The 25,752-nt window shown below is 48.0% G+C and overlaps 1 protein-coding gene across 3 annotated transcripts in view; it reads right to left on the bottom strand.

The window, feature by feature from the left end:
- The window catches only part of LOC137432497 (core histone macro-H2A.1), a 46,380-nt gene extending 22,361 nt beyond the window's left edge, over positions 1 to 24,019 (bottom strand). For all 3 annotated transcript variants that reach the window (XM_078783287.1, XM_078783288.1, XM_078783289.1), the window contains exons 1-3: positions 23,883 to 24,019; positions 21,643 to 21,824; positions 19,349 to 19,455 (exon numbers count right to left, since the gene is read on the bottom strand). In XM_078783287.1, the coding sequence (XP_078639413.1) occupies positions 19,349 to 19,455; positions 21,643 to 21,817 (282 nt within the window). In that variant the 5' untranslated portion in view covers positions 21,818 to 21,824; positions 23,883 to 24,019. The remainder of the gene's footprint in view (positions 1 to 19,348; positions 19,456 to 21,642; positions 21,825 to 23,882) is intronic.
- Positions 24,020 to 25,752: the final 1,733 nt, after the last annotated feature.

Here is a 25,752-nt window from a genome sequence, read left to right as displayed (position 1 = left end):
ATATACAAACTTACGACCGCAGCCACGGTGAATGTACCTGGGTCGTCGGAGGAGTCCATTTGATTTGATGGCAGAGATGCATGATGGGGTGGAGCGGGTATTGAGCAGAAGGAGCCTTGCGGCGGAGTACCGCAGAGCCATGTCAGGCAGGAGCGGAGAGACGAGACGGGGCTAATAGTCCTTGAGCCCACCGGCCATATTTTGAAGTGAATGCTCCGGCGGGGGGAGTAATTCTCATTATGATTTTCCATTAGACCAATGTCTCAAGTGTCAGAAAAGGTGTGATGGACATCTGAGAACGGTAGCTTAGTGCCCGGATGGACGCCATCTTTGAAACCACCCAGCTCGAAAATGCCCATTTGGTGGGGTACATTGTTGCACGTGTATCTGGACTTCTATACTAGCTATCGATGTGCGGTTGACGACTAAATATACGTCCGATGTGTACCGTCTAAATAAAAAATAATATGAAGCATTTTGTTTTAGATTAATTATTATAAAAATCAATTATCGAAAAAAAATCATATATTTTTCAATATTTTATTATTAGACTTGTACTTTTTTTAGTGAAACAACACTGGTATGATTTTCCAAATTATGCATTGTGCTACACCGTTTATCTGTCTATAAAAATAACTCAAAAACTAAAACATATCATCCACCACGAGTGTACACAAAAAATATATGAAAAGGCATGCACTTTCCACAAACCGAAACTATGTCAGTTGGAATTTCCCGCCGATTAATCAACCCACAGAACCCAGTGCCGAAAGTGACGTCAGTCTATTCTATATCTATATTCTATATTCTATATCTCAGTCTGAGATTTGTTGCGGTGACCTGATTAATTTCTGAGGGGGGGGGGGGTGGGGGGTGGGTGGCTTAAGAACTAAAAGTGAACATGTTAGATGGCGCCACATACAACTCTATTATAGAGTTGTATTGTGGCGCCATCTAACATGTTCACTGACTTGGATGAGTATGTCTATGTAAGCTGGCGAGCTTTTCGGATATCGGAGTAATCTAACGTCAGTCTTTTTGTTCTTTCAGCTGAGATGGCCGGTGTCGAGGCGAAACGGGCGAAGATTGAACCTGAGTCCGGAACGTGCATCCTGTGCAGCAAGAAGTCGCCACTCTCTGAACTAAGCAAGGCAGCGGGCAACAGTTCTTGGAAGACATTGTGTGACGCAGCCGCAGTTAGAAACTTTTATCCAATTCTAAAGCTAGTCCAAGAAGGCGCAGTTGAACTTCCTAATATTCCAATATTATACCATAGGGCTTGTAGATCAGACTTCACTCACAAAAACCACCTAGCTACTTTGACCAATGCAGCTAGAAGTTCTTCAGTTGATACTGGCGATGCGGTGCGGCGGCGATCATCACGGGAAGAGACAGGATCAACTTCAACGGTCTACGATGATAAATGCATTTTTTGCCAGCGTGCTTCAAAATTCATAAAAGGCAGTCGTACCCGTAAAACAGTTGTCTTGGCTGTTGAACTTCGAGCAGATAAGACAATAAGAGATGCTGCGACAGCTCGCAATGATGAGAGAGTTTTGGCATTGACTACACGAGATATGGTTGCAGCTGAGGCTCACTACCACTTCTCCTGCTATAGAAACTACACACGGCCCCAAAAACCTCAAGTAGAAACTGCCATTGAAGATAATATCGAGAAAAAAGAAATGATACGATGTATATTCAATTTCATTCGCACTGACTTGTTCTTGAACCCGAGGATTGTTCCAATAGTTGATGTTGCAACAGATATCCTGTCTTCAGATACATTTTCAGTTGATGTTCGTGACTCCATCAAGAAGAATCTGCAGCGCACATTACAAAGAGAGTTTGGAGAATCGCTCATCTTCTTCAATGTGAAACACCGTGTATACTTGATGCCCGATAATCTGACAAAGCGAGAGATTGCTGCAGAGTGCGTAAACCTGAAAGCAGAAGTGAAAGCATTTGAACGAACGGACGGTGAAAGTAACATTGTGCGTGCAGCTACTTCACTGCGACACCAGATCAAAGATGCTCATTACAATGAACGTTGGCCGCCTCAGCCAGCAGAACTCACTTCAGATTACGTGAAGATACCAGATTCTCTTCGTGTATTTCTGCATACTTCGATTTGCGGGAGTGGGGGTAGCTCTGCGCGTGCCGACACACTGGTATGGTCGATGGCTCAAGATATCATCAATGCTGTACACCGGGGTACCATCAGAACATCGAAGCATGTCCTACTTCCGTGGGTCATGAAAACGCTCACCGGTAATACAGAGGTCATCAGAATATTGAATCGACTCGGGCACGGATGTTCGTACACAGTTCTGGAAGAAATCGAGACAGCGCTATGCATAGACAAATTAGCAAGTGTGGAGAAAGATACAGTACCACTTCCGTCACATGTGCACCCTTCGGTCCCGACTGTATTAGCATTCGATAACATCGACAGGCTAGAGGAATCGCTGAGTGGTGGCGGAACATCGCATCGCGTCAACGGTATCATCGTCCAACCGAAGTCGCAGTCGTGTTTGCCGCCCCAACCTCCATCGGCAGTATCCAAAGCAGATAAGAAGCGATCTATCCCATCATCCAGCGATTTAGTTCCAATATACAGCGGTGGGAAACGAGAGGGCCCACCTGCAATCAAGCCTGCAGATCTTTCTGACACTCTTGCAGGCGCAACATCCCTTGCGCAGCGCCGAAATCACGTATGGATTATGACTCGCATGCTGGAACCATGCGACCAGACAATCAGTTCGTGGACTGGTTTCAACATCATGACTAGAGATCGTGTTCAGGTGACGGAAGATGTAGTTGGCTACCTGCCGGACTATAAACGCGCCTGCCACAGATATGGCAACAGTGCAAGAAATCCTCAGAGAAGCTCTGAACATCATGTCATCACTTCAGCTTGAGCGTGAAAGGGTCAATGAAAAAAACGAACAAAGCTGCACTTGCGAAACACATGGAAGGTCTTGTGGAACCAGCCGAGAACGTTGACAAGCGAAGTGCAACAATAATTGATGCGATGGCTCTCATACAAAAGATGCATGGCGAGAACGACACGTTCGAAGAACTATCTGACCGCATCCTTGCTGCAGCGCTTCACGCTGGTCAAGGCAGTGAGCGCATCGATGTTGTCTTTGACACATACACAGAAGAATCCATCAAAGCAGCTGAGCGTGTGAACCGCGGTTCAAATGAAGGCATCAGTTTCAGCGAGATCAGACCCGCACACACAAAATCATGAACTGGCGGCGTCTCCTTGCTTGCAGCCAGACAAAGGAGAAACTGGTTGTGTTTCTGGCGGAGTCGTGGAAACATGAAACAAATCGCGAAAAGCTAGGCAACAGAACACTGTATGTCACCTGTGGTGAAAAATGTCTGGTACTGACCCGCGATAGGTGGAAGTTGGTGCAAGCACTCGAATGTAGCCACGAGGAAGCAGACACGCGTATGTTTCTCCACGCAAAGCACGCCGCTACCCACTACAAGACGATCATCTTAGTGGCAGATGACACCGACGTTCTGATCATCAGTCTTCATCTCAGCAGAACCATCGATAGTCAGCTCTTCATCAGACGAGGAACAAAGGTTCGAGTCAGAATGATCGACGTTGGAAAGTTGGCTGCGGTATTGGGGTCTGGAGTTTGCAGTGCATTGCCAGGGCTTCATGCATGGAGCGGGTGTGACACTGTGAGTGCTCTGGCTAGCCAAGGAAAGATAAAGGCTTTGAAGCTTGTGCAAGCGAATGAGCTGTATCTTCAAGCATTCACAGATCTGGGATCTTCGTGGAATGTACCAACAGACGTCTTCAATAGCATTCAGGCCTTCACGTGTCAGCTGTACGCCAAGAACACGAAGATCGTCGGTGTTAATTCGCTCCGTTATCACATGTTCTGTGCAAAGAAGGGCCAGATCGAATCTGGACAATTGCCGCCTTGTGAAGACTCCTTGATGCAGCATACGCTTAGGGCCAACTATCAGGCGGCTATCTGGCGACGCAGCCTTGAAAACCTACCAGACGTCCCAACACCATCAGCAGGACATGGTTGGGAACTCGATGATGGCGGTTCGCTCACAATCCGATGGATGGCGGGTCTACCAGCTCCAGATGTCGTCTTGAATCTCATCTCATGCACATGCAGAAGGACGTGTCGACCGTCAGATTGCTCCTGCATACTGAATGGGTTGAAGTGCACTGTTGTGTGTAAGCTGCAGGGATGCTCCAACATGGTGCAGGATGATGCTATCGTGGCTCAGGATGCCAATGACTCTGATGGCGACTCTGATGATTAACTTTGTGTGCACTGTATATTGTATAGCATATGTTGTTCTCTATTATAATGCAGGCCAAATTGCCTGAAAATCTTTATAGACAGATAAACGGTTTAGCAAAATCTATAATTTGGAAGATCATACCGGTGTTATTTGACTAAAACATGACATGTTCAATGATACCTCCGCTTGCTTATTAGGAATATACATCGTATGGTGTTAAAATCAGCTCCATACGTCTTTCCAAACTCTAGTAATGAATAATTAATATAATTGGCGGCCATTTTGAAATCCAAGATGGCCACCAAAGTGCAGATTTCCTATGTAACAATTTCCGCCTGCTTATTAGATATCGTATGGTGTTAAAATCCTCTCCGTACGACATTCCTAACTTGCGTTATCGTCAGAATAGATAATGCCAGCGGCGGCCTAAGTCATTTTATGCCTCTTTACATTTATTTGTTGTAAACTCGTGGTGGATGATATGTTTTAGTTTTTGAGTTATTTTTATAGACAGATAAACGGTGTAGCACAATGCATAATTTGGAAAATCATACCAGTGTTGTTTCACTAAAAAAAGTACAAGTCTAATAATAAAATATTGAAAAATATATGATTTTTTTTCGATAATTGATTTTTATAATAATTAATCTAAAACAAAATGCTTCATATTATTTTTTATTTAGACGGTACACATCGGACGTATATTTAGTCGTCAGCCGCACATCGATAGCTAGTATAGAAGTCCAGATACACATGCAACAATGTACCCCACCAAATGGGCATTTTCGAGCTGGGTGGTTTCAAAGATGGCGTCCATCCGGGCACTAAGCTACCGTTCTCAGATGTGCATCACACCTTTTCTGACACTTGAGACATTGGTCTAATGGAAAATCATAATGAGAATTACTCCCCCCGCCGGAGCATTACTTTTGGTCTGGCTCAAGGACTATAAGGTTGAGGAGGTGAAACAATGGTCCCAACCCACGGGAGCAGGCCCAAGGAAACGAAGGAGACGAAGGAGCCAGGTAGGTGAAGCCAGGAGCAGAGTCGGGACCAAGCAGAGGGCAGACAGGAGCAAAGAGACGATCACGAGGCCAAGGTTGATCACGGCAAAGCGGGAAATGCAGCGGCAATCAACCGCCGCCGCTACAAATCAAGATCACGGCGGGAAAACCGCTGCGAAGGACACAACCCACGAGAGCGTGCCCGAGGAAACAGCGAGCAGACGAAGGAGCCGGGTAGGCGAAGCAGGGAGCAGAGCCGGGACTATGCGGAGGGCAGACTCAATGGCCAGAAAATCCGCACGACCACCAAAAAAGCAAGCCACAGACAGTGGTCCAGTCGAAGAAGCGGCGAGCATGTGACGCCTGCGTCCTCTTCAGACCGGACCCGGAAGCCGTATAGTGCTCAGTATGTGTGTGTATTTGTGTATGTGTGTATTTATCTCTAATTATCAGTGTTTCTCCATTAAACGGAGTAACACGCTGGAAGAGGTTACTCCCTGCCGGGCACCCCACTGAACCTGCATGGGAATCAATGTATTGCAAGCTAATCACCAAAACAACAGATCTCCAGTGGCGCATTGCCCACTGGATCATCCCATGCAACACATGAGGATTTTTCCCCAATATTTGCATGCTGCCCCTTTTGCTCTGTAAACGAGGATGTATTTAATTTCCTTATTGGCTGTGAAGACTTTTTCCATTATTTAACTGGTTAAACTTTGTGTCACACAAAATGAATTTCAGGTTTACTTTTCGATCCTTTATTTTTGGGTTCAACAAAGAATGTCAACATGGAAAAAAGTATGGACTGTTGTTTTTTTTGTAGCTACAGCAAGACTTGCTGTCTACTTGTGTGGAAAGGAGAAGCGTAACGGTAAACCTCTTCACCAATACAACGTCATGTCGTTTTTCAGTGCCCTTGTTTCTGCAAGGTTAAAACTTGAATTAAATTTTTCCCAAGACCATGGCTGAACTTGATGTGTTTGTGGAAAAATGGTGTTTGGAAAATGTCTGTGAAATTCGCCAAAATGAGTTGGTATTATTTTTTTTCTTAAATGATCAAGTCTTTCTTTATTTTGTAGTATTGCTTTATTTTATTTTACGTTTTTGTTAAAATGAACTGATTAACTTTTCTACTCTCGTCGTTTTCCTCGCTTTCATTACCACCGCCACCAAAGGTGGATGGAGGTAATGTTTTCACCCCTGTCTGTCTGTTTGTCTGTTTGTGAACAAGATATCTCAAAAGGTTGTGGACAGATTTGGACGAAATTTGGCAGAGAGGTTGGGTATGTGACAAGGACGAAATGATAGATTTTGGTGAAGATCCGGATTCGGATCCGGCTACTAGAATTTTTAAAGTGATTCTTCTCCATTGAATGATAGGGCCAAAAACGATATAGCAGGATATCTCAAAATGTTATGGACGGATTTCGACGAAACTTGGTGGGCAGGTTGGGTGTGTGACAAAGACAAATCGATTAAATTTCAATATATGGATTCGGATACGATCACTATTTAAGTTTTGAAGTGATTCTTCACCATTGAGAGATCGGGCAAAAAGCAAAATATAACATTTTTTTAAAAATTGTGGACGAGTTATGACTAAACTTGGTTGACGAGTTGGTTAAATGACAAGAACAAGCCGATTAGATTTTGGTTCAGGTCCGAATCCAGATCCGGCCTATCAGTGGGATACAAAACATAAACTGTTCAGCCCGGCAGAGGTATGCGCTCTACCGAGTGCCCTTCTAGTTTCTCCTGTTTTTGTTTGCCATTTTTTATTTTCTAAATTGTACATACACACACTTTTATATTTTTGTAATAAAAGGACCTCAAAAGTCTCGGTCTCAGTCTCTCTCCTTCCTCTTCCATTTTAACCCCCTGACCGTCTCCAGGATGCACGAGTTTTTCCAGCAACCCACTCCTGACAAAACACTGCACACATCAGCTGTTTTGTTCCTCGCTTCACCCACATGTGGAGAAGGCCGTGATATTCCACTCTTCCCTCTGGAGCTTCAAGCAAGCGGTGCCCTACGATTTCATGTCATCCACCATCCTTATTATCCCCATTAACTTTCCTAGCCCAACCCTGTTATTTGCAGATTGCAATGTATCCTCTTTCCTCTCACTCTCTCTGTCTGTATATATATATATATATATGGTGGTCAAGGCGACGGGATGTCGGTGGGAGAGATAGACGGGGTAGAATCGACCCAGGACCTCGGGGAAATTATGTGGAGGAAAGGGAGGAGGAGAACAAGAGCAATGAAGTGGTTGAGGAGGTTTGAGGCGCGCAAAATGGCGCCATCGCGCACGAGGTTGAGGAGGCACAAAATGGCGGCGCTGCGACAACCGAGACCGCAGCGCTGGGGAAATTGGACCTCTTCGCGGCGCAGATGATGGGGTATATGAAAAAAATGGCTGAAAAATCCAGCAGGGACATAGACAAGAAATTTGAGGGTTTAGACAAGAAATTTGAGGGGTTAGACAATGGGATAAAAGAGGTAAAGAATGGGTTAATGGGGGTGGAAAATAGAATGGCTGCCCAGGAGAATCAGATAGAGGGGGTGAAAAATGGGTTAAGGGGGCTAGAAGATAGGATGGAAGACAAATTGCGGGAAATAGGGGAGCAATCCGCCCGAGAAATTAAACAAATGGGAGAGCAGATAGAGGAGGTGAAAATCGGGGTAGAAACCAAATTGGATGCTCAGAGGGATGAATTGGGACAGATGAGGGTGGCATCTACAAAAGAGAGGGAGGAGATGAAGGAGGATATACGACGAGGTGTAAGTGAGGAGGTCTCGGGGCTACGCGAGGAGGTAAAGCGAGGTGAAAAGCGTATGGAGAAAGAGGTGAGAAATAATACGGCTAAGTTACAAGGGGGCATAGAGGACCTGACGGAGGAGGTGGAACAGCTGACGGTGGGACAGACGGAGTTAGTGGAGCAGGTTCAAAGGAACACTGCGGTACTAGGAGGGTTAAAAGCGACACAAAACGACATTAAAAATGACTTAATAGCGACACAGAGGCAATGTCAGATGGTACGTGAGGGACTGACAACGAGGTTGGACGAGGTGACAGAAGTAATGGAGACGAAGGACCGGGAGGTGAGGACGCACATAGACGGTTAAGGTAGCCTTAGAGGACGAGATTGAGGAGACGCACCGGGAGATAAAAGAGGTGAAGAAAAAATTAGAGAAGGTGGAAGAGGGGGTGAGTGAAATTAAGAAGAGACGGATAGAAACTAAGAGAGAAATACAGGAGGAGGTGATGGAATATGTGCAAGGTCGGTGCTCAAATCGTGATTATGTGCTCACTCACCAAATAAAGAGTTTGCAGGTGGCGAAGGAGGTGCGGAGACGAGGTGCCGAGGTGAGTGGCGATATACGTGGAAATGTATATGATGTGAGGGGAGCTTCAGTTGGCTTGGGGATTGTTGTGGACCCGGGTGTTCATGAGAGGCCGTTGGCGAAGTGTGCGACAGGTACGGTGTGCGAAGGAGGAGGTGTGCGAGAATGTCCGACTCGGGTGTGTGAGGAAAAAGTGCGCGCCAAGGAGTGAGTGTGCTGTCGAGAGTGAGTTGGTCGTAGCGCGTGTGCGAGGGGGCACATGGAAGCACGGTGTGGTGAGTGTTACGGAGGAAGTAACGAGAGAGTGTGCGCAAGAGGATGCGCGAGAAAGGTGTGTAACGGACGGGTGTGAGGAAAAAGTGCGCGCCAAGGAGTGAGTGTGCTGTCAAGAGTGAGTCGGTCGTAGCGCGTGTGCGAGGGAGCACATGGAAGCGCGTAGTGGGGAGTGTTACGGAGGGTGTAACGGGAGAGTGTGCGCAAGAGGATGCGCGAGAAAGGTGTGTAACGGACAGGTGCATGAGGGAAGAGTGCGCTGTCAAGAGTAAGAAAGAGTGCACACCTGTGGTGAGTGTTACGGAGGAAGTAACGAGAGAGTGTGCGCAAGAGGATGCGCGAGAAAGGTGTGTAACGGACAGGTGCATGAGGAAAGAGTGCGCTGTCAAGAGTAAGGGAGAATGCACACCTGTGGTGGGTGTTACGGAGGAAGTAACGAGAGAGTGTGCGCAAGAGGATGTGCGAGAAAGGTGTGTAACGGACGGGTGCATGAGGGAAGAGTGCGCTGTCAAGAGTAAGAAAGAGTGCACACCTGTGGTGAGTGTTACGGAGGAAGTAACGAGAGAGTGTGCGCAAGAGGATGCGCGAGAAAGGTGTGTAACGGACGGGTGCATAAGGAAAGAGTGCGCTGGCGAGAGAGAGGGTGAATGCGCGACCGAGTGTGGTGGTAAAAGTAGCAAGAGTGACACGGAGCGTGAGTTGGTTGTGGCAGGTGAGAGAGGAAGTACACCTGGAATGGAAGGATGCACACCTGGAATGGTAGAGCGTGTGTGGGAATGCACACTGGAATTGGTAGTGAGGCACGTGGTTGGGTGTGCGAGTGAGAGCACACCTGTGATTGTTGTGGTGAAAATGTACCAAAGTTGAACCCAGGTGTGATGCTCACTTAAACCGCTGGGCGGTGTCTATAAGACCTCGGACGTCCGCGACTCGAGGCCACTCCTGTGACTTTATACAATGACATGTAGAATTGAATGGTACGTACCCACTTATATTCTAGGCTTGCTTGCATTGACTGATATATCCAATCTTTCTCATATGATGCCTTGATCCTGACATATATATATATATTGCATGGTGTATTTTACAGGATGATGTAAAGATATTATTGAGATTAAACCTATCTATGGGACGAGTTGTGGATTTGGTTGATTTTCACAACACTTAATCTCAATAAAATCTTCTGAAATGGCGGGACACGAGTCTGGCGATGGCCGGATGAACGCAGATCTCAGACGAGCGTTTCCCGACATTCTCCGCGCTCCTGCGAGGCCCACCTCGGAGAAGAATGACCGGCCGAGGACCCGTCGAGCTAGCTCCAGCTACGGAGCTCCGACTACTCTCGCTGCCGGCCTGCCTCGAAAGGACCGGATGCGATGGGACCTCGCAAGCCTTTTGCAGGACCGCGTCGTCAAAGCGCGAACTGCTCTCCTGAGGCCCGAACGCCGGAGCAGGCGTGACGGACTCCGGCAAGACGCCTGGACAACGATGCTACGGGGCAACGTCCTGCGGCCGAAACCCCGTCGGAACGACGGACCCGCTTGGAGCCGCCGGCCTACCCGACCGATCGCTGCTCGGAAGCACCTCCACGCGCGAATCGCGCTCGGCACCCGTCGCGTGCACTACTCTGTGAGGCCTACGATTCCGATCGCTGCTCGGAATCACCTCCTCCCACGCGACGCCGCACGCTGCACCTGTCGCGTGCACTACTCTGTGCCCGACCGATCGCTGCTCGGAAGCACCTCCACGTGCGAATCGTACGTGCTGCACCCGTCGCGTGCACTACCCTGTGAGGCCTACGATTCCGATCCCTGCTCGGAATCACCTCCTCCCACGCGACGCCACACGCTGCACCCGTCGCGTGCACTACTCCGTGAGGCCTACGATTCCGATCGCTGCTCGGAATCACCACCTCCTACGCGACGCCGCACGTTGCACCCATCGCGGGCACACTCTGCGAGGCCGGCGATTCCAATCGCTGCTCGTCGGAATCACCTCCTACGCGCGAATCGCGTGCTGCCCCATCGCGGGCACAACCCGACCAAACGCTGCTCGGTGGAATCACCTCCTACGCGAAGCCGCACGCTGCGCCCATCATGGGCACCACTCTGCGAGGCCGGCGATTCCAATCGCTGCTCGGTGGAATCACCTCATACGCGCAAATCGTGCACTGCGCCCTTCGCGGGCACCACTCTGCGAGGCCGGCGATTCTGATCGCGGCTCGCCGGAATCCCACCTACATGTGGCTACTCAACGAGGCCGGCGAACTCCGCTGCCCGGAATCGCCTCAATGGAGGCTCGCTTGGCACCATTCGAGGACTCGCCGCAGCACGGATGAGTTTCTAAGGACGTCGAGCGGGACCTTCATAGCCTTTCACGGCACTCGGGCTTATGCTTATGATAGATGATCGTATACCATATGTATTCTATATGACTAACTATGTCTAAAACTCCGGACAAAACACGGCCCGAAAGCTAACAAACGAGACGCTACTTCAGGGCGTGATATGTATTCGATCCTTTGACCCAAAAGCTATCAAACGAGACGCTACTTCAGGTCGTGCAGTTTATCGCTGCCAAGCATGCTCGCCCACTCGACTCGGCGTGCTCGCCCACTCGACTCGGCGAGCCGCACTGGTTCAACGGGCCGAGCTCGACTTTCGGTTTCCCTCGTACGCAGTGCGCCCTAGATAATACATTTCACTCGTCGGCCGGGTTCGTATTTCGTACACCAATCTCGAGCCCGCTCGAATGCTGGTGCCCAATGGACGCGAGACTATAGATTTCGGTGTGCTACTTCACTCCGTCTGGGGATACCGCTCAGCTGGAACTCGCCGTCAAACCCGCCCGCACGCGCCCGAACCAATACGTCATCGACTAAATCACGCGTTTGCTCTACAGCGCCATTAACTGCTTCCCGCGCTTGCGTCATCAGAGATGTCTACCTGAGTTAGTCTACCTGGGTACCTCTACAGATAGCAGAAATACTCAATCTGACCGCCCCTGCCCAAGAGTGCGTGACATAACGTGGCGGCCTTCGAGGGCGACTAGCCAACATCGAGGACTTATGCCGTTAATCGATAAGGCACGGGGCATGTGGGAGTGCACGGTGACCCCGTGAGACGGTAACATTGGGCGTTGCGCCCGACTCCCTCGTCTCCTGAGCAAGCCACGTGGGCACCGGCCCGCCGGATCGCCCTTGACTCTGGGCTTGTTGCTTCTAGGACAGGTCTCTTGGCTCGCCTCCACGACACATTTCGAGACTGCGAGACGCCTCGCCCGGCCGCTGCCTGTTTGCGTTCCCTCTGACCCAGACTGTGAAGGTCGCTCGACTTCGGTACGCGGTGCGCGGCTGCTATCTCAAAATTGACAACGGGGGGGGGGGGGGGGGGGGATGGATGAGTGAGGGGGTGAGATGATGGCCCATCCATCCGGGCCATCCTCTCGGTATGTCGATAGGACGGGCCATGGATGGCCAATCCATCCGGGACATCCTCTCGGTATATCCTCTCGGTATGTCGATCCATCCATCCGGGCCATCCTCTCGGTATATCCTCTCGGTATGTCGATAGGACAGGCCATGGATGGCCAATCCATCCGGGACGTTTTCCATTTCTCGATCTCGACGTTTTCTCAATCCATCCGGGACAATCCCTCCGGGACGGTAGTCAATAGGACGGATCATGGATGGACAGTCCATCCGGGACGTTCTCTCGGTAGTGCTGTTCCTCGTACTCGCTACCGTTCCTCGGTAGCGCTCCGGTCTTCTCCGATCCTCTGAGCGCTGTGCTGCATGACGGGATTGCGGAGATTCTGCGCGCTTCGCTGGGAAGGCGCATTTCGGTCGTTTTGTGCAACGTCGTAATCTGCCATGCCGGTCGTTCGGGCAGCCTTCGGAGGGCACTCGTGGCAAACGTTTTGCTTGTAGAAATTTGCCGGAGCTTGTAATTCGTACGCGCTGCCGTCAGAGGGCGCTCGAGTCTCGTGATTTCAAAAGGGGGACTCCGGGGTATCGAGTAACTCTCATTATGGCTCTCGTCGGTTCTCTCCCTCGGCAATTCCATGACATGGATCTAACGTGGATCGACCATGTACCCTTGGGAGCCATGGCAGGTACAGACTTACTGTAATGGACTTACTGTAATGGCCTCCTGTCATGTAATCTTACTTACTGTTACAGCTCCTAGGCCGGTACAGACTTACTGTAATGGACTTACACTGTAATGGCCTCCTGTCATGTAATCTTACTTACTGTTACAGCTTACTGTAAAGAAGCTTACTGATTTACACATCTTCCACATCGACACATCTTCCTGTAATGTGTTGCATTGCGACGAATGGACATGGCTTACTGATTTACACATCTTCCACATCGACACATCTGCCTGTAATGAGTTGCATTGCGACGAATGGACATTCGCTCTTCAACAAGGTACACCTCACATGCAAGGTACACCTTATGTAATGAGTTGCATATCGACAAGGTACACCTTGACAGCGAGCACACCCAAGGTACACCTTATCCAGCACATAGGCCTGTGAGACTAGACTATTGTGACCCACAGGCTCATCGTCTGCCGGTATCGGACATGTTTGCTAACCAGGCTATCAGTGCGCCTCGGGAACATCTGCCGTCCCTCCCTTCGCCTGATACACTCCTGCCTGAAGCGGTGAGGGCACTGGTGAGGGCACTGAGGTGCCCCTCCGACACCTGCCTCCAGCGGCTACTCCGAAGCAGGGGACTCCGGGTTTGGGGATGTCGTACCCGGTAGTTTCCGAACCTGTGCTGGCAGGGTAATTCGCCACACTGACCGCTACGGATGGACCGACTGACCTGTAATAATGATAATGGATTTATTTCATACAGCGCTTTCCAGGAAGCCCTGAAGACGCTTTGACAGAGTGCGAAACACAAAACAATTGCGCAAAGACAAGAATCAATAGGAATATTTCTTTGACACCCCAATAATGATATAATGACTTCCTCTACCCATTAATGCTGACGCGCGCTCGCTTCCTGCCTAGTGGCAGCATAGTTCTAACGGCGGGGAGAATGTGGTGAAAATGTACCAAAGTTGAACCCAGGTGTGATGCTCACTTAAACCGCTGGGCGGTGTCTATAAGACCTCGGACGTCCGCGACTCGAGGCCACTCCTGCGACTTTATACAATGACATGTAGAATTGAATGGTACGTACCCACTTATATTCTAGGCTTGCTTGCATTGACTACCAAACCAAACCACGGTTTAGAGGCCATTTTTCCCCGCAAAGCGGGGGTTGGCCTTTTCGGGGACCGTGGTAGTTGTTGTTTTTTGGTCCCCTTTTTGAAGCAATGTTTTACGGCCGGATGCCCTTCCTGACGCCAACCCTTTTTGCCGCCTTCAACGACAAACAGGGAATTACCAGTGAACTGGTACTCAATTAGCCGACCTCGGAAGGATGACAGGCTGAGTCAACCCCCCTGGCATTAATTCGGCGATCGACCGGGATTCGAACCCAGGATCCTAGGTATCCTAAGCCGGCACCCTAGCCGCTAGCCCAACACCAGGGATGCTTGCATTGACTGATATATACAATCTTTCTCATATGATGCCTTGATCCTGACATATATATATATATTGCATGGTGTATTTTACAGGATGATGTAAAGATATTATTGAGATTAAACCTATCTATGGGACGAGTTGTGGATTTGGTTGATTTTCACAACACTCGTCACAGAGGAGGTGACCGAGAAGGGGGCGCGAAGAGGTGTGTTGGTGAGGTGTGCGAACGACGAGTGTGTGCAAAGGTGTGCGGTGGTCAGGTGTGTGACCAAGTCTGTGAGCGAAAGAACGAGTGCCATAGCGAAGTACGCGGGGTGTACGGGCGGCGTTGGAGCACCGAGCTCGGTGAGGGTAAAAGGGGTAGCGTATGCGTGTGAGCATGCAGGTGAAGCATCGACGGTAACAGGGTTAGCGGTTAGAACGACATTTAGCCGAATCGGGCCCTCGGTGCGCGCCGAGCAGCTTCGCGTGCCGCGAGGACCAGCGGGGATCCGAACCACGGCGGTTTCGAAAGAACCGCCGTACGCGATCCACGCTGGGCCTCGCTTTGAACGGCCGCGTCCGTGCTCCACTAGGCGGAGCGGGCAGCCCGATAGGAAGGGTCGTCATGGCGACCCCTTTTTGTTGAGGCGTTCCGGCAGGTCGAGATCGGGCCATTGGATGGCTCCGTGCCGAGGTGGTGCGTGGGATCTCGGCCCGGGTAAACACCAGTCCCTGCACCGAATGCCGGACGTATCCAACCGCCGGCACCAAGCAACCCGCATTCATTGCTCGGCTGTACGAAGCCGAGCTTTAGAAGTGAATTGGCGCACCGAGAGGCACTAGTGAGAAGACTGATGACGAGGATAGTGGTTTGGACCCGAAATTGCAAAACAAAATTTGATGATTGGCAGAGTGTGGATTGGCAGATGATTGGCAAATTTTTGATTTGTTGGATTTGGTGTGCAAAATTGATAGTGGGAGATGCCCGATGTGGTGGGATGGCAACTCTGTCATCCCTCACCACGGGGGCAAAGGAGCACTAGTCTTATGGGGTTTATGGCAGTGTAAGCTCGCCGAGGGAGGGTTTGGATAATGTGTAGGGACCTAGAAGATGACCTTAGGTAACGTTAAGATTAGGTAGTGACAATGATACAGGTAGTGGGGACGCAGGTAGATTAGTTGGATGATAATGACGAGGGGAGCGCAATAGTTTAAAGGGACGACTGGGAAGCGCGAGTTTCAGATGGGAGTAGGTAGATGAGATGATCCCGTGTGTTTGATGATTGTGAGTTGTAGTGTGATTGCACAGGTGTGCAACTGAACAGGTGTATGGAGCAGTGTTTGAGTGAGTGATGGTGATGAGTATTGTGCTGACCAAATGGTCCAGGAAGGAAGGAGGGTGCAGGTGGCACCAGGTGTGATTGCACAGGTGTGCAACAACAGGTGAATGGAGAATGGTTGTATGGAATAAATGGTGTGGAGTAGATTGAGTATTGGAATGGATGGTCGTGGAGTGAGTATGGTGGAAACTATGGAGTGGAGTGGATGGTGCGAAGGTGTGAATGGGGGAAGGATGGACCCCCATCACGAATACCCGGGGAGGGTAGTGTAAGTGTTAGGTAGAGGGTATAGGTAAATTGTGGTTGGATATTGGCATCTGTGGTGTGGGTGAAATAATAGTATTTGGATGGGTGCATTAGTGTTGTGGAAATGACTGGGCATGTAGCCTGTTAGTGTGTGTAGTTGGTTTGGGCACCCCACCACTGTGAGGATGTCGGCCAGGTGAGGCCGCAGGTGGGCTCTGGGAGCCGGTAGAGTTGTTGTGGATGGGGCCCGAGGATCCGGAGGACGGACCCGGGTAGCCCAGTGCCAGAGGGCACCGAGGGGTGACAGAGCCAGGAGGGGCCTTCCCCAATTAGATAGGTTAGGGTGAGGAGCTAGGTAAGCTCGGGTGGCAACTGCAGTGGTGGAGGTGTGCAGGTCGGTAGACCTGCTGGGAGAGCTGCATGACCCAGCCCAGAAATTGTGCAAGGGCACAGGGAGATGAATCGGGGGAGTGAGACCCCAAATTGAGAAGCACCACAGTTTGGTCAATGGGAATTGGTTTTTAGAACCCATAGTGTAAGATGGCCAATGGATTGGCAGGGAAAGACCCCGGGTAGTGTAAAGTGTGTTAAAGTCATTTAGAGGATAGTTAGGATTGAAGTCTCCTCGCACTATCTACATCCACTCACCTGGGATGACGTACCTCCACACCATGCCAGTTTGTTTTTATTTTATTTTTTAATGCAAATGTTTGGAATGTGAGACGCATCATGACGTGGGTGCGACATTGTGCTGTTGTTCCATCTCTCCCTCCTTATGAGGATTGATGATGAATTGGTGATGGCAAATTTTAAAGTAGAGGGAGTGAAGACGAATTTGGTATAGGGGGAAGATGTGACAGTAGTGACGAATTTGTAAATGTGTAGATTTTGTAAATATGGGGTAAGGGCAAGGGTAGTGTAGGTGACAGTTGGGGTGACGTACGGTAGGGACGAGCTTTCTCACTTCGCTCTCCGTACGCACTTCGCCTTGCATTGCCTTGTTTGATGTGTACCCTTGTGACCTTACCCCTCGCTCATCTGTCTGTCCCCCCTTTTGTCTCCCACGAGGACCTGTGCGCCACTGGGCGCCGAGGGGAGCGTGCGTGAGTCCGCCATTGTGCGCCCGGAACCCCCAGAACCAGCTGTCTGCATCGATGCACCACATTATGGACCACATGTCTGTGGCCGAGCACCACTGATGGACCCCATGGGTTGGGGCATGGCCCCTCTGCTGGAACCGGCCATGAAGGCCCGAAATCTTGCTGGCGGACCTTGGCCACAGGGCACCGATGCCCCACAGGTGAACCACACTAGTCGGCCCTGTGGGCCATAAATAAAATAAATAGACATGGACACATTGGGTGCATTTGTTATTGCAAATAGGCCGCCAGCAAAGGAAGATGACAACACCAGGAAGACAGTAATAGCCAGCAGAGGGAGCCGAAGAGCAAGAGACCACCTGCAGGGTTAGGGGTTGTTGGTTTTATTCATGAACAATGATGACTGTGCACCGATTGGTGCTTGAGGGTGTGTTGGTGCGTTTTGGGTGCTTTCATGGTGCGTTGATGCAGAGCAGACTGTCTCCCCCCCAGAAAGAACAATCACAGGTCCTGGGTTGCGTTTTGTAAATAAAAGTAGCGTCAATTGTAAATAATGCTCCCCACCGTCAGTGTATAGTTTGAAGACCATTCCGCAATTCGGTTAGCTGTGGGCGTGAGTCTGTTAGGTAGGGTGCAATGGAGCAGCGGGACATATTTATTTATGTTTTAAAACTGTCGCACTCAGGGTCAGGTTAAATGTAGAGGGAACTACACCTACGTGTCACACTAAATTAAAGTTATAGGCCCGGGACGTGCCTAAGAGGAGGAGGGTGCAGTGTTGCGGATATGAGGATTGAGTTTTTTTGATTGCGTTGTATTGTATAGTAAATGGTTGTGAATTATTGTATTAGTCTGAGCCCTCCTTGCTCCAGTGTGTATAAAGGTCAAAGGGCGTTCCGGTAGTTAATTCCATAAAGCATACATTGAAGGACACTATAATACCCTTGTTCAGTAGCTTATATCCTTATTATGTGTGTTAGGGCAAGGCTGTGTCTCCCATTAATTTAAATACTCCATTGCACCAAGTGAAATAAGATAGATTCCCTTCATTCTTCATTCCCATTCCCAAAAACCTCCATTTCCCCTTTCGTCATGGCCAAGCCTCAATTTGCCAATTACATCCCCTCCAAAACCACCATTGAACATGTGCTCGGATCGGGGAAGAAAGGCGTGCCCGCCCGTCGTCATCAAGGGCGGAGCCAGAGGGTCGCGCGACCAACCATGGCCGAGGTGAGCACACCGATGGGCGTGTCCTGAAGGCCGGCGGCTTAATCGCCGGAGGCGTTATAAAAGCGCGCGCGCAAGAGTGGTCAGGAGTTGCGTAGAGAGGTCCATGACAAGAGAGGTCCATGACAAAGAGAGGTCCATGACAAGAGTGGCGGCAAAGAGATCACCGAGAAGAGAGTTGAGTAAGGGATCCCTGAAGAGAGCAGCTTGAGCCACCGCGGCTGCATCCACAGCAGCTTGAGCCACCGAAACTGCATCCACAGCAGCTTGAGCCACCAAAACTGCAGCCACAGCAGCTTGGAACCAGACGGACGTTTTGAGCAGGACCAAAAAGGAACGGCGGCTGCCAAACGCGCCGATCGGGCTGCGGTATCCGTGGACCGGCCTCCCCCCTCCAGCCATCCACCTTCCGCCATTCCTATCATCATTCCCCGTGTAAGTGTGTTCGTAGTCTGTCTTTTGTCTTGTCCCTGGGAATAAGTTAAGCCTGTTAGATAAGCTAGGAATTTGCACTGTGTCTCTAAAATCTTCTGTATATTATTTTCTTATTATTCCTTCTTCCTTGGTTATTTTGAGCCTGTAAATAGTAAATAAATTTAGTAGTATTTCCAACCTTTTTGTCTGCTTCTTCTTCACATCCGTGTCGCCTTAGTCTTTTCCCTATTGAATATCTGTGGCGCGATCCGGCCAACGCTCGGGAATCGGGTTAGTCGGGGTAACTGTACGACCGCGGGGCCATCCGCTCGGCAAACATAACATCTTATCCGTGGGCCGTAACAATATATTCCCATTTGTTCATTCCTTTGCTTAGTGTCCAAGAGTTGCCCCCATTGTCCAACAGTCATCTTGCTCCTTCATGAGCCTCGATCCTATAGAGGGGAACGTTTTTTTCTGGCACAAAGAGTTTACTTTCTTTATCAGATATACATAATGAAATGATGAAAAATTAAATGTGACATGAACAAAAAGTATGCATTACAGATTATTTTCACCTGGTTTAACTCCTGGTCATTGGCAATTGCGAGCAAGATGTGGCGGGGTGTAAGACGCCCCCTGCGGTTATCTCGAGCTGCGTTGCCTGCCAGTTCCAGAATCTCCGCTGGAAGAGAAAGGCCGGGTGGGGGGGGGGGGGGGGTGGTGAGTAGCCACATCCTTGGAATCAACAGGCACTTATTCATGGAAGACTGTCAGTTGTCATGACAGATGGCCGACAATTTCCAATAAGCAAGTAACCACAGAATTGGTAGGTTTTGCATGTAGTCACAAAACTTGACGACGCTCAAGTTCCATTAAGATGGAGAAATGCTGTGGACCATTCAAATCAATAAACATTCAACAAGAGGGGATTAAAATTAATCATAATCATCATCATATAAATGTAGATTATTGACCAGTCATTGTGCATTTTGCTTGAATCGCAGGGTCTCCACTCTAAACTGGAGCGGTTAAACCGATGTATCGGCCAACATTGGGTTTTTGTTTTTTTTAAACATCGGTATCAGCATTTATACCGCCGATGTGCCCCGATGTTTTATACCAGACCGCTGGCTGCGTACAACCTCCCCCTGGGCCGCCAAATTACAAAGATCCCATTTGTTAAAGCATTAATTGATTATTTTTATTCAAGTGAATTCGTAAGGAAAAAAAAGCCTAACATTAGCCTTCTTTAATCATGTCGGACTAACTTGTATTATAACATGCACAATCTACGTAATTATTAGCCTGTCCCCCGTGCGGCAGGAGACGGGATTTTGCAATCGCTTCTGTGTGTCTGTGTCTATCTGTAAACAAGATATCTCAAAAAGTTGTGGACGGATTCGGTTGAGGTTGGGTGTAGAACAAGAAATAAATGATTCAATTTTGGTGAATATCCCGATCCGAGAATTTTTTTCAGCGATTCTTCACCATTGAGAGATGGGGCTAAAAATGATATACTGTATAGCACAATATCTCAAAAAGTTATGAACTGATTTAAACGAAACTTGGTGGACAGGTTGGGTGTGTAACAAGGACGAATTGATTTGGTCTTTGTGAATATCCAAATCTGGATCCGGATAAGGGAATTTTTAAATTTCTTAAGTAATTCTTCACCATTGAGAGATGGGGCCAAAAACAATACATTGCATTATATTTAAAAAATAGCCCTGACTGATGGCTATTTTCCCACGGTTTCTGAGAAGATTTTTAAATAAATTATTTGAATTTGAGGCTAAACCCCCATTTTCAGTGTTTTATGGGTGGCCGATCCGGATGAAAGTGACTGGTTGAGAAGAGTGATGGAAATGAATGTAGAAGGCAGTAGAGGACAGGGAAGACCGAGAAAGACTTGGCTAAAGATGGTAGAAGAAGAAATGCGGGCAAGGGGGTTAACAAGGGGAGATGCAGAAAATAGGGCAAAATGGAGAAGATAGTCATGGGGCCCACAAGGCTAACCCCCGCTCTAGCAGGGAAAATGGCCTTAAAATACCTGTTGTTGTTTTGTTTGATCCGGATGGTGAAGCGCAACCCCATGAGACCTTAAAGTTCTGATGTTTCGTACCAAATTTGGTCCATATCACTCATGTAGTGTGTGAGGAAATTGTTTCAGTGAATATTAGGAATGATGGGAGGGAGCCTGTGGCCCCATTTCCAGGAGAGAGACGGCCATGGGAGCACAACTAAAGGTTAGGGCATGGTCACAATGCCACATGGCCAGTTTGGTCTGGATCCGGTTGTCGGTTTCTGAGAAGATTTTTGAATGAAATACCAATATTTGGGGCAAAATCCCCCTTTACAGCCCTCTTATAGGGGGCGCATCCAGATGGGGGAGCACAACCCCATGAGACCTTGCTGTCCTCTTGCATTGTACCAAATTTGGTCCATATCAGTTGGGTAGTTTGGGAGGTGAAGATGTTTCAGTCAAATGTTAAAGGATTAATGTACAGACATCGGGACCCACTCTGAAGTTATTTCAGAGAAATAACCTAAAACGTTGTGGATGGATTATGACAAAACTTGGTGGATGAGTTGTTTAGATGACAAGATCAAGACAATTGGATTTTGGTTCAGGTCAGCAGATTTGGATCAGTGGGATACAAAACAAACTGTTCAGCCTGGAAAAGGTATGTGCTCTACCCAGTGCCATTCTAGTTGTAAATGTATGGAAGCACATTACAAACCTGTGGTAAAAAATGCATTCGTAAAGTTTTCCAAGCCAGGTATGTGGCCAAATTTCACAACATACTCGAGGTATTTTGGTGCTTTAGGGTTAGATTAACAAATTAACTCGTTAATCATTGAAGCTTACCTGTTAGATACTCAGCCACAGCAGCAAGATATATTGGTGCCCCAAGTCCCACCCTGAAGCATGGAAGGCTTTCTCGCAGGTAGCGGTACATGCGACCCACAGGGAAAATTACCCCCGCCCGGGTGGAGCGAGACTGACGAGTCACCTTCTTTTTTTTAGCACCCCGAGCAGACATCGCTTTTCTTTGGGGAAAGACAAGGACAATGAGATGGTCATGCAATTGTCGTTTTGCCAGCATGCATATATGAATAAAAGTCACACATTTTTGTGGATATGTTAAACTCACAAAACTTTTAAAAGTACTGCCACGAATATGAAGATTAATTTGGACAAGCTTCAGGGTAAAGTTAATAATGTGTAGATAAAGCACAGGCAGGATGGGACAAATAGCCTCCTGCGAGTCTAAGTTTCTTTGTTTACGCTACAATATTAAAGTAGCTGCATTTCTCTGTCTGTCTGTCCGTCTCTGTCTGTCTGCCATGCTGTTTTTTTACTAGAGCGTCAACACGGCATTGGGTCTGGTATGTCATCATGTCTGTCGCTAGGCTAGGCCTCTACAGATGTGCATGTCATCCCGGCATCCAGCACTCAACCCGTGCCGTCACTTTGCTGGCGGCAGTTGAACATCATAACCAATATCTGACTATCGGACCGACGTCCGTAGATGATGGGATGAATGTCATACGCTAGGTGTGGGGATGACGGATTTAGTAAGATGGGGGTGCAGCAAGATGGCAGTGTAGTAAGATGGCGTTACATCTGGGACGTCATTATGGCATTATGTCTAGTGCTCGGATAGGCCTTCATGGCGGTTCATTATTCATGACCTGATGAGAATTGCATTTTGCAACCTGAAAAAACAATGAAACATCTGATCCTTGGGAACATAAGTGGGTATTACTAAATATAACACTGGGTTGTTAGCAGTAAACAAAATGTTTCTGGAATAAAAGAAAATGCAAACATCGACTCTCAATAAAATGTAATATTTTACTGTAACATGTATATGTTTTATGTTCAACAACCGTCAGCGAAGCAACAGGCTCAACGTTAGTATCCTTGTGTTACAGTCAAAAGAGTGTGGTGTTGGCTTAACGGTTAAGGTGGCTGGATTGAAATGTCAAAGGATCCCGAGTCGGAGCCCCTCTCATGACGTTGAATTTACACCAGGTGGGTTGACTCAACCCGACATCCTTCCGATGTCGGCAAAACGAGTACCAGATGACTGGATAGCGAGAGGCGATGCATCAGCCGCACCCCCACAACATGATGCAACTCACGAACCACCAGTCAAAAGGAAGCATCTGTGGCCTGCACCCGATACTTACAGCACATTGACGTGATTGTTGTGTCGATTGGTTGTCGGGGCTGATCTGTTCGCTTACAATGTGCAGAGAGTGCGAAGACAATGGAGGGAAACGTGGTAACAAATAATACAGACGTCACAATGATATTTGTGGCCTTTTGATGGCCAAGCAGATGGAAGGTGGAGGGAGAGTTGTTGTGATTGTACAAGTTGGTGCCTTGCTCTCGAGGTGACCAAAATGCTGACCAATAAAAGTTGTACACTACTTTTATTCTGTACCTTTGTAATAATAATATTGCAAGTGGTGCCATGCTTTGACTTAACAGCCACAATGTATGGACTCACAACTTTAATAGCATTAACTTTAGTACTTGTCTAGCACACCAGACAAAAGGGGGAGGAAAAAAAAAAAAAAAAAAAAAAAAACTTAAAAGCCAAAAAAAACTTCTTCTTCTCTACTCTGCTTCTTCTTCTTCTACTACTACTTCTTCTTCTTCTTCCAGTTTTTCTGTAAAATTGAGCTTCAATTGTTGCAACATGCTCTCGTTTTTGTAATCCACGGTACCGCCAGGAAGTGAGAAAACGTGCTTGAGCGTCGTCGTTGTACTCCTATCATTGTTGCAGGCAGTACAGCCGGCTTTTGCATCCAAAATGAAGAGCGGGGTGTTCTGGGATATGTCCGCCCTCTGCTGGTTCCGCCGTTGGAGTCATTTGCAGCCCGTGAAGAGACAATTGAGCAGACAAAACCCGGACAAACGGGATCGATCGAACGATCGTGCGGATGCAAACGGTTGGTTCGGTTTGAACGAACCACGACGGCTCGAAGAAATAACATGAATTGTAACGCAAGGAATGAAGGATTCATTAATGGGTGATCGGTTGTTAACGGGTAATAATCGATCAGATGAAAATCAATTTCATGTATAAAACTCACCAGCTTCGTTTGGCCTTTTCTTCCCTTAGGTTAGAATCGCTTCATCATTATCGCGCTTCCCCTTCCTTTTGGCCCGTCTGAGTCTGACAAAAAACCCGGAAGTGTCGCCGAACACAACAGCATTCTGATTGGCTCTCTTTCAATGACGTCGATGACGAGAATTAATCGATGTGCTCCAATGGCAACAGCTGATGTTTATTTAAGTTCGCGTCCGGAGAGAAGCTTGTCTGCCGACATAGCTGGTGGACGTTAAAAACTAAAGACCCCACGGTGTCCTTCGACCGAGAATAGGCGAGCTATCTCCGGCACCCCGGACAAATTCCTGCAATAAGTATTTAATACACACGCAATGGGTCACAAAACGAATCTGAAAAAGTACGAAACGATAATCGTTCAAAAAGTTCCCCGAACGAGATCCATGCTCCACGAAGCGCAGTTTATTTTCAATTTAGATGTACTTTACATAATTATTAGAAATGCTAGCATGACGTGGCACGCTCCGCGCACCTCGCCACACGTCTTTTCAGAGCGATAGGCATCTTCCACCATTTACCATTTTGGTATCTTTTGGGTCTTTTGGGTCTTCATGGTGTTTTGGGTCTTCAGGTCCTTTAAGGGTATTTTGGGTCTTTGGGGTGTTTTGGGTCTTCGGGGTCTTTGTGGACTTCGGGGGCTTTTGGGTCTTCAGTGTCTTCGGGGCTTTTGGGTCTTAAGGGTCTTTTGTTTCCTCTGGGTCTTTAAGAGTCTTTGGGGGTATTTTGGTTCTTTGGGGTATTTTAGGTCTTCGGGGTGTTTTGGGTCTTTAGGGTGTTTTGGGGTCTTCAGGGTCTTGTGGTCTTCACGGTCTTTTGGGTCTTCAGGGTGTTTTGGGTCTTCGGGGAGTTTTGGGTCTTTGGGGAGTTTTGGGTCTTTGGGGAGTTTTTGGACTTATGGGTCTTTTGGGTCTTTAAGGGTATTTTGGGTCTTTAAGGGTAATTTGGGTCTTCAGGGGTCTTGGTGGGCTTAAGGGTCTTGGGAGACTTAAAGGGTCGTCAAAGATCTGAGGGATCTCAGCAGTCTAAACGTAATTAAGAGGGTGTTTTTTTTTTGTTAATGAAGACATTTGTGTTAAAATTGTGTTAATTTTATTTGTGTTAAATATATTAAATATATATTAAAATAAAATTGTGTTAATTTTATTTGAAGAAGAAGAAGACGTTTTGTCGCATATAAACATACATACATACATACACACAAACAAACATACATAACCGGATACGTTTGCTTGATTATAATAAAGATATATTGTAACGTGTTAGGGTACAGTGCCACGTTGTTGCGTATGTACTTTGTGGATGAATATGATGGTGTGTGTACGTAGTTTATAGTTAAAAGAGCGAGAGCAAGTAAACAGCGGGCCAATGTTATGAAAGATTGACGTCATTGTCTCTCGTGAGGGATATCGGCCTATACCGCATGACTATCGACAATCCTGAGTCTGGGTTTTTTTTTATGTGCACAGTCGAGGCTCATGGAAGAGCTATTACTAGTACACTGAACAGATCAAGATGCAACAGGACAAAAGGAACGGCAGAGCGAGGATGGCAACACCAGCAGCAGAGTTGAAGGCCAAGACAGAGGCAGACTTGGACAAACAATGGGCGTGGGGAGTAATGGGGGCAGGAGAGGCTGCATGGGGTGGACAGGATGGATAAAGAAGGAAACTCTCAGGAGGGAAAACTGGAAATTTGGAAGGGGGTGTTGTGGTGGGGTGAACTATGGTGGAAAATATTATGGATTTGGATTGGAGACGACCTGAGATGGTGGTGAATGACCTGGAAGACCTAGAGGGAAGAATGGGATTGAAGAGGATGTGGAAGTTGGATCCACA

The sequence above is a fragment of the Myxine glutinosa genome, chromosome 8 (assembly GCF_964187855.1).
Source record: "Myxine glutinosa chromosome 8, kmMyxGlut1.1, whole genome shotgun sequence".
Classification (NCBI taxonomy): domain Eukaryota; kingdom Metazoa; phylum Chordata; class Myxini; order Myxiniformes; family Myxinidae; genus Myxine; species Myxine glutinosa.
This window is presented reverse-complemented; position numbering and strand designations above follow the sequence as displayed.